Source organism: Bos indicus x Bos taurus, chromosome 5 (genome assembly GCF_003369695.1).
Source record: "Bos indicus x Bos taurus breed Angus x Brahman F1 hybrid chromosome 5, Bos_hybrid_MaternalHap_v2.0, whole genome shotgun sequence".
NCBI lineage: Eukaryota > Metazoa > Chordata > Mammalia > Artiodactyla > Bovidae > Bos > Bos indicus x Bos taurus.
Genome location: NC_040080.1, coordinates 110348812 through 110364867, shown reverse-complemented (window position 1 = coordinate 110364867; position 16056 = coordinate 110348812). Strand labels below are relative to the sequence as shown.

Sequence of the window (16056 nt, the reverse complement as noted above, 5' to 3'; positions counted from 1 at the left end):
ACAGTCAGCAAAAACAAGACAGGGAGCTGACTGTGGCTGAGATCATGAACTCATTGCAAAATTCAGACTTAAATTGAAGAAAGTAGGGAAAACCACTAGGCCATTCAGGTACAATCTAATTCAAATCCATTATGATTATACAGTGAAACTGACTAATAGATTCAAAGGATTAGATCTGATAGACAGAGTGCCTGAAGAACTATGGACGGAGGTTCATAACATTGTACAGAAGGCAGTGATCAAAACCATCACCAAGAAAAGTAAATGCAAAAAGGCAAAATAGTTGTCTGAGGAGGCTTTACAAATAGCTGAGTAAAGAAGAAATGCAAAGGAGAAAAGGAAAGATATACCCATCTGGATGCAGAGTTCCAACAAATACCAAGGAGAGATAAGAAAGCCTTCCTAAGTGAACAATGCAAAGAAATAGAGGAAAACAATAGAATGAGAAAGATTAGAGATCTCTTCAAGAAAATTCGAGATACAAAGGGAACATTTTATAAAAAGATGGGCACAATAAAGGACAGAAACAGTATGGAACTAACAGAAGCAGAAGATATTAAGAAAAGGTGGCAAGAATACACAGAAGAACTATACAAACAAAGATCTTAATGACCCAGATAACCATGATGGTGTGATCACTCACTTAGAGCCAGATATCCTGGAATGTGAAGTCAAGTGGGCCTTAGGAAGCTTCACCACAAACAAAGCTAGAGGAGGTGATAGAATTCCAGCTGAGCTGTTTCAAATCCTAAAAGATGTTTCTATAAAAGTGCTGCACTCAATATGTCAGCAAATTTGGAAAACTCAGCAGTGGCTACACGATTAGAAAACATCAGTTTTCATTCCAATTCTAAAGAAAGGCAATGCCAAAGAATGTTCATACAATGGCACAATTTTCTTGGACTCCAAAATCACTGCAGATGGTGACCACCAGCCATGAAATTAAAAGACACTTGCTCCTTGGAAGAAAAGGTATGTCAAACCTAGACAGCATATTAAAAAGCAGAGACATTACTTTGTCAGCAAAGGTCCATATAGTCAAATATATGGTTTTTCCAATAGCCATTTATGGATGTGGGAGTTGGACCATAAAGAAGGCTGAGTGCTGAAGAACTGATGCTTTCAAACTGTGGTGCTGGAGTCAGCTCTTGATCTGCAAGGAGATCAAATCAGTCAATCCTAAAGGAACACAATCCTGAATATTCATTGGAAGGACTGATGCTGAAGCTGAAGCTCCAATACTTTGGCCACGTGATGTGAAGAGCTGACTCATTAGAAAAGACCCTGCTGCTGGGAAAGATTGAAGGCAGGAGGAGAAGGGGACAGCAGAGGATGAGATGGTCAGATGGCATTGCCAACTCAATGGACATGAGTTTGATCAAGCTCCAGGAGATGGTGAAGGGTAGGGAAGCTTGACGGGCTGCAGTTCATGGGGTTGCAAAGAGTTGGACATGACTAAGCAACTGAACAAGCACAACAAATAATAAAATGGAAAGAAAGCTTTCTTGGAACAACATTTTAAGAGGAGGTATTATAGATAAAAGTTTAAAGATTGAGCTAAATTGCTATATTTTTATTAAATTCTTTACATTTGAGATCAAAAATGATTTTTATTTTAGAAGTAAGTTGTATTTCATTTTCAATACAATTCATTATAAATCTCAGAATTCTTTAAGATTTAATGAAAGATAAGTAAAAATTATGTATAGTATAGATTTATATTAATATAATATTTTTGACATTTCAGAGTACAGATGATTCAGATATATCTGTCATTGCCCAGAACAAGAAATGCTTTGACAACGATATTGTTTGTTCTAAAAGTGTTTTGATTTCGGTTGGGGCCACTGAAATTTACCTGAATGATTCTCCTTACAAACAGGTTAGTGAATTGTTTTTTGTAAAATCATTTTAACTTGTCCTGAGTATACTGAAAAGGAAATAGAAGCAGTTTTAGGTACTTTTCTTTATAAGAGGTTACTGGGTTTTGATTTTTTTCTTTGTCATTTTATGTGGCTTCAGTAAATCATACTCGATTTGTCTCTTTTGTTTATACTCTACATCCCCATTTGCCAGTTCTTTCCATGCCATCAGTAACCTGGAGTATCTCAACATTATCCAAGCTATCCAAGCTAGCCTCCAGTCTTAGATTTTCCCCTCTGATCCGTCTCGCCAGACTGCAGCCAGGCTGATTTTTCTGAGATGGATATCTCATCTCCTGTCACCCTCGTGCTTTGAAACTTTCAGATGACCTCCCATTGCCCTTACAAGGCCTCCCCAACCTGGCCATGGCCACCTCTCCTGCCACGTGTCTCATCACTTTCTGCTTCAAGCCCATGTTCTAGAAATTGGAGCTTTATCAGTTCTTCAAATGCTCTATAGTTTCCTCTCCCCTCTGATCGTTCATGAATGCCATTGCTCCTACCTGGATCAACCTTTCCACTTAACCTGCTCCTGTGTGACGAATCTTATCTCCTTCAAGGAGATCCTCCTCGTGTGCTTAAGCTCCCTGTCAGCGCGTGCATCACACTTTGGTGAAATTCCTTGTGTGGTGGTCTGTCTTTTCTATTTGTCTATGAGTTCTGTGGGAATTGAGACCACTGTTTTCTTTGTTCACTCTTATATACTTGGAGCCAGTGCAATTTGAAAGAATGAATAAATTTCATTCACTCATTCATTTGTTCCAAATGTTTACTTTATACCAAAATATGTGTTAATTATCGGGGCCACAACAATGAAAAGCCACTGTGCTTTGCCATTAAGGTACTTGTACTCAGTTGAGGGAGCCATTCAAGTAAATTAGGCTGTGCGGTGTGGTATGCGATGGTAGGACTGTGCTTAGGAAAGCAGGACCATCCCTAAGAGGAAGACCTAAGCCAACTTGGCATGTTGAGGGTAGTCGTAAAGAGCGTAGCCTTTGCAGTCAGTCAGTACTCACTGAGAACCCCTGTTCTGTCACCTGTGAACTCCGTCTCTTTGGGCAACCCCTCCAGGCTGCAGCTTTCACATTTGTAAATGTGGGGTGATTATGAAACCCACTTCTTAAGTTCATATGAGAGTTAAATGAAAGATGTATTTCAGGAAATTCCTCTCCTCCTCCCCTTCATCCTCCTTATTTTTGAAGGCTCAGAAGACATGCTTTGGGGAAAATGATTGGAACTGAGTCTTTCAAGGTTCAGCAGGTGTTAGCAAGGTGAGGAGAGAGCATAGAAAGATAGCACAGAGGAACAGTCATGCCAAAAGGAGGAGAGTTGAAAGATAAAGTGGCTGTTTGGAGAACTCAAGCAGTTTAGTTTGGTGGAGGTAGATGGGGATGGTGGATGGAGGGTGAGGCAAAGAAATTCGGGGAGGAGTGTCCACACTGACTTTCACGCAGGAAGCTCAGGGACAAGGCCAGTTGATAGGATGGCTGTGTAATATATTTGAACTTACTTTACAAAGAAGACATTTTGGAATTAAGCAACATAATCTGACATGTGGCCTTTAAAAGTGGCCTATTTCTGAATTTTTAGATTAGCATTTCTAAATCTGGTTTGCAAAAATTCTGCATTCAAATCATCTAGAATATTAATTATAAGAGCTGGTTTGTGAACTCCACCCAGGTATTAGAATGGCTGGAGCTGATGACAATCGATACTTTAATGGTACCCCAAATTCTTCTGTACACTAACATTTGAGAATCGGTGCCCTACATCAGAGCTCATGTCCTAGTCAGGAATGTTGAGACCAAGCAGGCAGTGATCAAGACTTGAGTAAAACAGAGTTTGTATAAGTCATGTTGACATCTTTTTGAAATAATTACTGCAGTTTGGGGTAGCCTTCAGCTGCATATTCATTTATCTGTGAAAGTTTTCTCTAAGAAAAAGGATGCGTTTTAAAAAAAAGAAAAACTGAAAATAGTAAATGCTCTTATAAAGACTGTTTGACACATTTTTGAAGTGGTAATTGCAGCTCTGTGTAGTTTTCGTATTCCAGTTTTCACCTGAATGGAGCTGTTGATGAATCTCCTTCATATCAGTTGTGAAGTATAAAGGAAGATGAAGAAAAATCATAAAATAGTTTGACCCTAACAAATCCCTGGTTAATATTTTTTCTTGAACATCAAAAGTGAAAATAAGTACCATTTATTTTATGGCAGATGGATTGCTCATTTAGGAGAAGGAAAAAAACCTTTTATTTTTTCAATTAATACACAATTCTAATTTTATCAAGTATGTAGGATATCAATATCTTATGAGTTTATTTAAGCTGTATTTTAAAAATTTTAATTCTTCACTTTTATAACTTATTTTTCTAACATCACTAGCGTTTATTTACAGTGCTGTAATTCTCCTCTGAAGTGGAGGTCTCTATTTTGGGCAATGCATAATACTTCATTCTTATAAGAAGAAACATCTTTGCTTCCTAATCTGAAAAGAAAGAAGTATAGTATCTCCTTCTGACCAAAGAGGATTGTTCTCTTGTAGCAAACTGCCCTGTCTAATAAAAATGAAGGATTTAGCTCTACAGGCAAATATAGAGGATGTGCTTTTACATCAGGATAACTAATACAAAACCAATCTGAAGGAAGTCCAATAATCTTGTCCAAAAATTTATTTTATGTTCCAGTGATATGTCAACCAGCCTGAGGGAAGTTTAATAGGAAAATACATGACAAAGTATTTCATGGATTGAAAAGGAGCTATAAGCCACAAACATTTCACTTACTTGCTTTGATTATTGCTGCTCAGGCTGGAAGCTGAGAACTATAAGTAGGCCAATGCAAGAAGGTATTAAAAATATGTGAGTTACCCTTGATCTAGAAGGTGCAGATACTGCCATAAACTTGACAAAGTACATCTTTCTAGGAGCTAACATTCATAAAGGGAGGAAGACAGATAATAAAGCCAAAGACAAATCAGATGATGAAAAGGTCCTGAAAAGTGTAATCAAAATGATAAAAATAGATTCTATGGCAGAGAGTGATACGGCAGCCTGATATGCTACATTTTGTGGACCTAGTGAAATGAAAATGTATACCCCTTTGATGAAAACAGGGATTTTTTTTCCTTTGTTTTGTAGTCTTCTTGACCTGCCGTAGTGTTTTCTCTTTATTACTTAATGCCTTGCTTACTTGGACACAAGTATACTTCCAGGTTGAATGCAGACCCTTACAGGTACTGAGGGCATTGCCCCATAACTCCAACTTGGTACTCGGAAGCAGAAAGAAATGAGGTTAGGTAGAGTTCACTAACAAAATATATACTGTCCTATATAATATACTGAGCACTTGCAAGTATGATGTTGGTTTAGGAGACTGAAAACTTCTTGTGAATGTGAATTTGTTTAATTTCCCCTGTGAAAGATTTATAAAAATGTACACTCTAGTACAGTGTTTCCCAAACTATGCTTTTGTTATTACTTGGGAGAAAAAATAGCCAAAGGATTTCATATCTCCTTCACAATTTAAATTTTGCTTCTAGTTAAAATTTTGCTTTATTTACTTTGACTTAACCATGTATTTTAAAAATTATTATGTGAGTTAATTTCAGTGTTAGAGTCAGCATAGTCTTTTATAGGGTATAGCTCTTACCCATAAAGAACATCACATATTTTCACTTTAGGTTGAAGGTACTGTAAATTTTCCCAATGGATTCCATCTCTAGTTTCTCCCTGCTATTATCCTTTCTAGCACACACATTATTTTCTTTTAGTACGCAAACATCATCTGTCACTTTAGTATTCCAAATCCTCTGTTGAAGGCATTTTGCACATGAAATAACAGCCATTGACTGTAATGGGTAACTTGATGGCAAAGGGTCTCAGACTATGCTTGTATGGAATCCGTGCTGTAGCTCTCTGTGCTTTCTCTAGTTCTGTAAAAATCTTGAACTTCCTGCCCCCCAAGCCTTTATTCCCAATGGTTTCTTTCCTCATTCCATTTTTCATCCCTGTTTATTTTCCTATTTATGATCTCTTACAGATCATATGTCCTACCTCTTACAAGAAGCCTTCCTAGGTTCCTTTGATGGAAATTCATCTCCTCATCCTCCTTAGCAACTCTTTCTCTCTCTCTATAGACACATACACACACATTTTGTGCTTATTCTTTTCAGTTATGCAAAGTCATACATTTTTGGTTGTTGTTGTCTCTGAGTCCTGTCTGACTCTTTGTGGCCGCATGGACTACAGCACACTAGGCTTTCCTGTCCATCACTATCTTCTGGAGTTTGCTCAGATTCATGTCCATCGACATTTTTGGTACTCAATCATATTTATTAACCATCAATATAGAATTGCTGGGTCAGCAGGTATATCTGTTGCAGGAAGGGAGACCCCTTCCAGGGCCCAAAACTGGGTTCTTGTCTAACACTCGGAAATGAATTGTCCGAGGAGACACATGTGCTGACAAAGCAAGAGATTTTATTGGGAAAGGGCACCCGGGTGGAGAGCAGTAGGGTAAGGGAACCCAGGAGAACAGCTCTGCTATGTGGCTTGCAGTCTCGGGTTTTATGGTGATGGGATTAGTTTCTGGGTTGTCTTTAGCCAATCATCTGACTCCTTCCTGCTGGTGCAAGCCTTGTTCAGCCAAGATGGATGCCAGAGTGAAGGATTCTTGGAGGTGGTCGGACATGTGGTGTCTCCTTTCGACCTTTCCCGAACTCTTCCAGTTGGTGGAAGCTTATTAGTTCCATGTTCCTTACCAGGACCTCCTGTCGTAAAACAGCTCATGCAAATAGTTACTATGGTGCCCGGCCAGGGTGGGCGGTTTCAGTCAGTGTGCTTCCCCTAACAAATCCGCCTAATGTACTCTATGCCCATGCCTTGACTGCTCTTCTGTATAACTGAAATACCTTTTTCTCTTTGCCCATTTATCTATCTTGAGCCTATCTACCGGTTTGTGTCTTGTTATCAATTTTATGTTTTTCCTATTTTATTCATTTGTTTTGTCTTTTGTTATAAACTTAAGGAAAGATAGGGGTAAGCAAAAATACTAGTACATAGATATTTATTGACGGATATTAATTTAATTAATGTTTGCATTTTGGTGAGAAAATAAGAAATTCATTTTTTTCTTTATTATGTTTTTTCCCTTTTTTTTGAAGAAACGATCAGGTTTTTTTCTGGAAAATAAACCAACATATCAGCTGTGGAAGGCAGGGTACTACATGGTAGTATACTTTCCAGAGAAAGACATCACTATTCTTTGGGATAAAAAGACAACCATCCATATCAAAGTTGGACCATGGTGGAAGGTAAGTCAACCTATTTGGTAGGTCAGTCCAAATGAGATACAAGAAATGAAATTGCATTGGACTTTTTAATGTTTTATGGAAATAAAATGATTGATGAAATGAGATATTTCTCAAATGATTGAGAAATGTTATATTTTTAGAATAACTAACTCAGATCCCAGGGAAGAGTAACTTTACCTTGTGTTGCATACTCTTCTTAACTTCAACTTTACAGTGTCCAGTTTTCCAAAGTTACTTAGTTAAGCTTTTATTCCCACTCCCTACAGTACGATTATATGATATTGTTTGTAATACGGTTGGATTTATTACAATTTGTGTTCCATCTTTTCCTCCATTTTCCAGATATTTTTAAGCTTATATACAGTAAAATTCTTTAAAAATGTAAAATAATTTATTTTTATGATCTTCAATTCTATGAATTTCAACAAATGCATGGAGCTGTGTATCCACCACCACAGTTCTAGAAAGAACAGATCTGTCAGCTTCCAAATTTCTTCTGCGTTGCCCTTTTTTTGTCAGTGGCTACTTCTTACCCTTCACTCTGGGCAACCGCCGTATAGTTTTCCCTTTTCTGGATACAGTATAAATGAAATCACGCAATATATAGTCCTCTGGGACTGACTGCTTTGACTTGATGAGACCATTCAAGATTCATTAGTATTTTTGAATAAATGAATTGTTTGCCCCTGTTTACTGCTGGGCGATGCTCTTGTTGTATGGATGTACTGGTTTATTTGATCCATTAACGGTTGAACACTCAGTCTGGATTGTTTACAGTTCTTTTCAATTTATATTTGACATTGTTTTAATGATTGCTTATTATTAAATATTGTATTAAATATTATTAGATATTTTTATTATTTTAGATGTTTAAAATTTTAGTCCTTAAATGTTGAAATGAATAAAGAATATTTCATGGTAATTTTCTTTTCCTTTAGAACAAATTATCTGGATTATGTGGAAACTTTGACAAATGTACTTCAAATGATATGACCACATCCAATAACTTGGAAGTGAGAAATGCCCAGGTATTTGGAGATAGTTGGGCATTAGGACAAGTAAGTGGGATATATATATTTTAGAACAAAACAAATATTTTCTGGTGTACTTATCCACTAAAACATTTTATTCTTACAGGAAATTTATTTAGGTAATACTATTTTATGTAGTATTTGTGTAGTAATTTATAGTTGACAAAGTCAAACTGCTTTTACATTTAATTTCTCATGCAATCCTTGTTACAATCTGTTAATATAAAGGGTATTGACTCCATATTACAGATGAAGAAACTGAGGCTTAGGAAGGTTAAATTCCTTGTCTACTATTGTGTTTCCAGAAAGTCACAGAGATGATGTTCAAATTCTCATCTTCTAATCTCATGCTTTTCCTTTCTATCGCTCTTTCAATGTATTTATGTTTCTAATGATGTATTTTTATTCAACTCAAGGTAATGAATAAATGAAGAAAGAATTTCTTAACATTTGTTCTCCAGACATGGCTGTGTGTGGGGTGGGGTAAAGAGTGAATTCATAGCCAACTACCTTAGGGAGCAGTTAGGATGAATTAAGTCAGGCATATTTCTTTTTTGAAGGATTTCTTGAGGCATTATATGCCTTCAGGAGAGGGATGTGTTTGAAGGAATTCCCAAATTTACTGACACAGAGCTTATGTTTTGTATATCAGTTCTCAAAGAAATAGTTTTCTATGGGACACAATCTGAGAAACGCTGAACTAAGAAAACAGTCAAAATGGAAATTTGTTCTACTCTTTTCTTCTTCTTTTTTAAACCTATTTTTTATAACTAAAAATAGAGTCTGCAGCTACAATTTCCTGGTTGGTTACTATTTGATTAGTTGTTTTACGATTTTGCCTAGTTTACTAATATATCTAAATCTCTTTAAAAAATTAAAAGGGGATTGGGGTTAAACATTCACCCAATTTAGTAAAATTTAAGCAGTATATTTCATTGTGGTCTACATTAAAAATTATAAAGATTTTATTTTTTGATATAAAATAAATTAAGGAGTATTTAATTTATAATCATACTTAAATATTTAGACCAAAGAATTTTAAACTCATTTATACCTAATAGACAAAGCTGAAAATTTAAAAAAAAAATTCATTCAGTAAGTTCTGCTTAGCACTTAATGTTTTCCAAGAGATATGAACACATAATGTGATTAAAACAGCCACTGACCTTGGGAATTTGGTTTAGCAGATGAGGTAGAAAAGTTAACAATGGCACTATGAGACAGGTGCTTTGATATAGGTGTATACAACATGGAGTTTGTGGTCAAAGGAAGATGCCGTTGAGTTGATTCTCACAAGACTCACAGGCACTATAAAACGGAAGGTGATGGGAAAGAGGGTGGCAGCAAAGGAAGGAGCAGCCCTTTAGAAGGCATCAGGAAGACTAGAGTGAGTATGGCGCCTGTGTGCTAAGTTGCTTCTGTTGTGTGCGACTCTTTGTAAGTCCATGGACTATAGTCCATCAGGCTCCTCTCTCCATGGGATTTTCCAGGGGAGAATACAGGAGTGAGTTCTCATGCCCTCCTGCATGGGATTTTCCCAAGCCACGGACTGAACCCATGTCTCACATTTCCTACACTGGCAGGCAGGTTCTTTACCACTAGCGCCACCTGGGGAGAAGGCAATGGCAACCCACTCCATTGTTCTTGCCTGGAGAATCCCAGGGACGGGGGAGCCTGGTGGGCTGCTGTCTATGGGGGCGCACAGAGTCAGACACGACTGAAGCGACTTAGCAGCAGCAGCAGCAGTGCACCCTGGGAAGCCTGAGCATAGTGGTTGTTTTTGTTTGGTTGCTCAATCACGTCTGACTATTTGTGACCCCATGGACTGCAGCACGCCAGGCTTCCCTGTCCTTCACCATCTCCTGGAGCTTGCTCAAACTCACGTCCATTGAGTCGGTTATGCCATCTAACTATTTTGTTCTCTGTCGTCCACTTCTTCTGCTTCCAGTCTTTCCCAGCATCAGGGTTTTTTCTAAAGAGTCAGTTCTTCACATCAGGTGACCAAAGTATTGGAGCTTCAGCTTCAGCATCAGTCCTTCCAATGAATATTCAGAACTGATCTCCTTTAGAATGGACTGGTTTGATCTCTTTGCAGTCCAAGGGACTCTCAAGAGTCTTCTCCAACACCACAGTTCAAAAGCATCAATTCTTCAGCATTCAGCCTTCTTAATGGTCCAGCTCTCACATCCATACATGACTACTGGAAAAACCATAGCTTTGACTAGACAGACATTTTTGTTGGCAAAGTAATGTCTGTACTTTACTGTCTAGGTTTGTCATAGCTTTTCTTCCAAGGAGCAAGCGTCTTAATTCCATGGCTGCAGTCACCATCTGCAGTGATTTTGGAGCCCAAGAAAATAAAATCTGCCACTGTTTCCATCGTCTCCCCATCTATATGCCATGAAATGATGGGACCGGATGCCATGATCTTTGTTTTTTGAATGTTGAGTTTTAAGCCAGCTTTTTCATGCTCCTCTTTCACCTTCATCAAAAGGCTGTTTAGGTCCTCTTTGCTTTCTTCCATAAGGATGGTATCATCAGCATATCTGAGGTTATTGATATTTCTCCCCATAGTCTTGATTCCAGCTTGTGAGTCATCCAGCCTGGCATTTCGTATGCTGGACTCTGCATAGAAGTTAAATAAACAGGGTAACAACATACAGTCTTGACATACTCCTTTCCCAGTTTTGGACCAGTCCGTTGTTCCATGTCTGGTTCTGTTTCTTCTTGTTCTGCATACTGATTTCACAGGAGGCAGGTAAGGTGGTCTGGTATCCCCTTCTCTTTAAGAGTTTTCCAGTTTGTTGTGATCCACACAGTCAAAGGCTTTAGGGTAGTCAATGAAGCAGAAGTAGATGTTTTTCTGGAACTCTCTTGCTTTTTCTATGATCCAACGGATGTTGTCAATTTGATCTCTCATTCCTCTGCCTTTTCTAAATCCAGTTTGAACACCTGGAAGGCTCTTGGTTCATGTACTGTTGAAGCCTAACTTGAGAATTTTGAGCATTACTTGCTAGCATATATATGAGTAAAACTGTGTGGTAGTTTGAACATTCTTTGGCATTGCCCTTATTTGGGACTGGAATGAAAACTGACCTTTTCCAGTCCTGTGGCTGCTGCTGAGTTTTCCAAATTTGCTGGCATATTGAGTGCAGCACTTTTACAGAATCATCTTTTAGGATTTTAAATAGCTCAGCTGGAATTCCATCACCTCCACTAGCTTTGTTTGTAGTGATACTTCCTAAGTCCCACTTGACTTCACATTCCAGGATGTCTGGCTCTAGGTGAGTGGTCACATCATTGTGGTTATCTGGGTCATGAAGATTGTTTTTATACAGTTCTTCTGTGTATTCTTGCCATCTCTTCTTAATACCTTCTGCTTCTGTTAGGTTCATACTGTTTCTGTTCTTTATTGTGCCCAACTTTGCATGAAATGAGTCCTTGGTATTTCTAATTTTCTTGAAGAGATCTCTAGATCTTTCCCATTCTGTTGTTTTCCTCTATTTCTTTGCATGGATCACTTAGGAAGGCTTTCTTATGTCTCCTTGCTATTCTTTGGAACTCTGCAGTCAGATGGGTATGTCTTTCCTTTTCTCCTTTGCCTTTAGCTTCTCTTGTCTCATCTGCTCGCTGTAAGGCTTTCTCAGACAAACATTTTCCCCTTTGAATTTCTTTTTCTTGGGGATGGTTTTGATCACTGCCTCCACAAACCTCTGTCCATAGTTTTTCAGGCACTCTGTCTATCAGGTCTAATCCCCTGAATCTATTTGTCACTTCAAGTGTATAATTGTAAGGGGTTTGATTTAGGTCATACCTGAATGGTCTAGTGATTTTCCCTACTTTCTTCAATTTAAGTCTGAATTTGGCAATAAGGAGTTCATGATCTGAGTATGGTACCTTACAGGAATTTTATGTAATTCATTATGGCTGTGGTAGATGGTCTGAAGTAGGGAATGGCTGGAATGCAAATTACAGGGCTGCGATATTCGTGTGCTAGGATCTAGACACGAAGGCTGTTAACTAGGCGGTTGTAATCCAACTCAGAAATGTTACATTTTGAAGATTTAGAAAACTGTTCAAATCTGAGAGACCTTAAACATCAGACTCTGTTGAAAGGGTTGCCAAATGAAGGATTGATTTGGAGAATTCAAGGAAGTCTCCTGTCTTTCTGGATTACTGGTTAGACACTGGTGCTCTTCTACAAGACAGGGCAAAGAGGAAAGTTGGTGGTAGGGGGCAGTGGGGACAAGACAGTGGTGTAGAGAAAAATACAGGTTAGGATATGTTGAGAGAGAAGTGACAGAGATTTTATGTGGAAATGAGACTTCAGAAAAGAGACCTGGGATGGGAATATGGAAATGTCCAAGTTTGGAGATTTCAGAAAAGAGATCTGGGATTCAGCAGTTACTATTATATACAGGAAGCTTCCCTTGTGGCTCAGCTGGTAAAGAATCCACGCACAATGCAGGAAACCTGGCTTCGATCCCTGGGTTTGGAAGAATCCCTGGAGAAGGGAAAGGCTACCCACTCCAGTATTCTGGCTTGGAGAATTCCATGGACTGTATAGTTCATGGGGTCACAGAGTCTGCTGAAGGCTTGAGAAGTGTATAGAATGAAAAAAATAAAGACTTGAAGGTCAAGCCTTGCAGAGAAGGGAAGTGGAATGAGGATGGGGAATAGCAGCGAATGAATCAGGAGGAAACCCACCGGAAAATGTTGCCACCAGAAACACGTGAGCCATGTAAGAAGGATAAAGTACTAAACAGAGTCAGAGACAGGGAGAGATCAGGTGAGACGAAGACGGAGACGTTGCCTTTATATTTAGTAATGAGGAGACAATGATCACCTTTTCCAGGCCGGTTTGAGGGCGGTGGATTAGGAGAGGCAGAGACCAAATTGCTGAGTATCCGGGAGGCAAGCTGTAGCTGCTTGAATATATGTGACTCCTCAGAGGATGGCTTGTGATAGAAATGAAAGCCGTGAAAATTAAAGGAAAAAGAATAATTTGCTTATGGAAAATTTTTAGTCATGTAACACTACAGTGGAGAGTTTAAAAATTATTTAACTTCACTCTCTAATATTGTCATGGCTTTAACAGTAAATTTAGTTACTTTCAAAAATAACATATGCTATTAACATGAGCCAGCTGAGCACAGGTGCTTTCGGTAAAGTCTGTCTAAAAGAATGAGAATATATTAGATATGATTGTAGTGGTTGAAGTCAGATTAGGTTACTCTGGTTTCAGCTTCAGAAATTTCCTCGTTGGAAACTTTCTTTTCTCCCTTAACTTTTTCCACAGTGCAAAACCCCGGTTGAATCATTTAAACCCTGCGAGGCACATCAGAACAAATTTCCTTATGCCAAGAAAGAATGCTCCATTCTGTACAGCGATGCTTTTGCTTCTTGTCGCAATGTGGTGAGTGAATACTTTATTAAACTTTCCAACTTAAACAACTACTGCAGTGTCTATAATACTGAGATTAACTGGACAAATAATTTAGCTGCCCATTGGTTTTTTAGGTATACTACCTAACCCTTATTAGGAAGACCGATTTGGTCATTTGTTTTTCTGTAGAACTGGCACATTAGGTAATTTACATTCTTCCTCATGTCATCTTATTAACAGAGTACATTTGTACATAATATTTGTTAATGGTCTTTTTCAGCTTACGAAACATTTTTATGTCCATTATCAAAACTATAAATCCTTAGTTTTCTTTGGAGAACAACACCGAATGGCATTCTTCTCCTTAACCCAAAGTATAGTTTAAAATGATTATTAGTGGCACATTTAAAATAGTTTTAGAAGCACATCCCAAGATGGAATGTAATTTATTTAGACATTAACTTTCTAAATGTCTTTCCAACATAACAATTTTAGATCCCAATAGAAGTTTTTAAAAGTAGCTTAAGATGTTATTAAAAACAAAGTACGTTTGGAAGCAGAACATTCTTTTAATGCCATGCAAATATGCCAATAATGAAACAAAATATGAATCTGTTGTATTGAAGATATTGAAATTGTATTTGTCAGTCCTATTCCCTGTTTTGCTAGTTCTTTGATCTTACATTTGCCTAATAAATTCTTTTCATTTGGGCAAATAGAGGTTTGAGATATTTAGAACTCTCTAGGTGGCAGTGTTAAGCTGATTATAGCAAATTTTGAAAATCTACCAGTTAGTTTTCTTTTAGAAGGCTGAATTTTAATCAACTGTAGTTAGTACATTTTGAAATTAATTTATCTTTTACTTCATTTCAGATTGATGTCACTTCTTTTGCTAAAAATTGTCATGAAGACACATGTAACTGTAATCTTGGTGGGGATTGTGAATGCTTATGCACAAGCATAGCAGCATATGCATACAAGTGCTGTCAGGAAGGGGTTTCTGTTCACTGGAGATCACCTACTCTTTGTTGTGAGTACCCTAGTTAGAACATCATTAGGTGGGAAGCTTATAAGGAGATTCATGTTGTCTTATCTTAGAAATGATACCATGGAACTCATGGAAATCAAATTTAAGATGAGTAAATTTTATATTCTTTTGATGAGGTATATAAATTGTAGTATAGCTAAAGGACTTATAAAAGAAACTTTGAAGTAAGTTTTTCTGTTCTGTGTTTGACTTATCACTGTAACATTTGAACTATAAATTATATACCATCCTTGGAGAAATTGTTTATAACTCTCTTATGGCTATGAAATTCCACTGTTCTGGTAATAAGAAACATTGTTTTAAAAACATCATTTTGAATTTGTATTCAGATTTGACCTTTTAAACTTTTCATTTACTCCTATAGATAGTACATCATCCGATAAACAGCTTATGATTTTAACCCTTTTAGCGGACTATAGACTGGCTAATATATTTGCCTACCTATAAAATAATCTTAGGAAATTTTATAAATTATTAATAGTACTCTTAAAGAGTCCTCTTAGCTTAGAGAAAATTCCCAAATAATGATGTCATTCTGAGTTCTTTCACCTGGTTATTGGTAAATCATATTTTCCACATATTCAAGATAAGTGCTCAGATTCTTATTTAGTTTAACATTTCTTCTTTTATCTTTTTAGCACTTGATTGTGAATACTACAATGAAGGTATGTGAGAATATCAGGATACTATTTAATTAATGTATCTTTGGATTCACAGTTTTTGAACAACTTTTCTGGGAACAGAGTATAAGTAGTTCATAATTTGTCATACAGTTAATCCTTGAACAAGGCAGGGGTTGAGGGCACTAACCCTCCGCAATTGGTCACCTTCGTATTTACAGTTCTACACTCTCAGATTCAACCGACCATGGATTGTGTTGTTCAGTTGCTTAAACTGTGTATAACTCTTTTGTGACCCCATAGACTGTAGCCCGCCAGGCTCCTCTGTTCATGGAATTTTGGAGGCAAGAATGCTGGTGTGGGTTGACATTTCCTTCTCTGGAGGATCTTTCCAACCCAGGAATCAAATCCACGTCTCCTACATTGGCAGGCAGATTCTTACACTGAGCCACCAGGGAGCCCCACAGTGCTATATGCTTCCTATTGAAACAAATCTGCTTAGAAGTGGACTTGCACAGTTCAAATCATGTTGTTTGTGTCAACTGTATGACTCAGTGAAAGCCATTGCCTTCTAAAATGTATCTAAATTTCTAAGTATTTGTGTTAAAATTTATTCCCTTGAAAAATAATAGTGTTGTAACTAAGTTCTCAGCACCTAGGAAGCTCTTAGTAGTCCTAGAATGACATGAAGGGATGAATGAATGAGTAAAGTTAGCTAATTTTTTTGGTAAAAAGG

The 16056-nt window shown here is 37.5% G+C and overlaps 1 protein-coding gene across 1 annotated transcript in view; it reads left to right on the top strand.

The window, feature by feature from the left end:
* Positions 1-16056, top strand: part of OTOGL (otogelin like) — a 174013-nt gene that overhangs the window by 88954 nt on the left and 69003 nt on the right. The window contains exons 26-31 of the mRNA XM_027543285.1: positions 1748-1882; positions 7086-7235; positions 8174-8293; positions 13566-13682; positions 14526-14682; positions 15339-15365. Of these exons, the coding sequence (XP_027399086.1) occupies positions 1748-1882; positions 7086-7235; positions 8174-8293; positions 13566-13682; positions 14526-14682; positions 15339-15365 (706 nt within the window). The remainder of the gene's footprint in view (positions 1-1747; positions 1883-7085; positions 7236-8173; positions 8294-13565; positions 13683-14525; positions 14683-15338; positions 15366-16056) is intronic.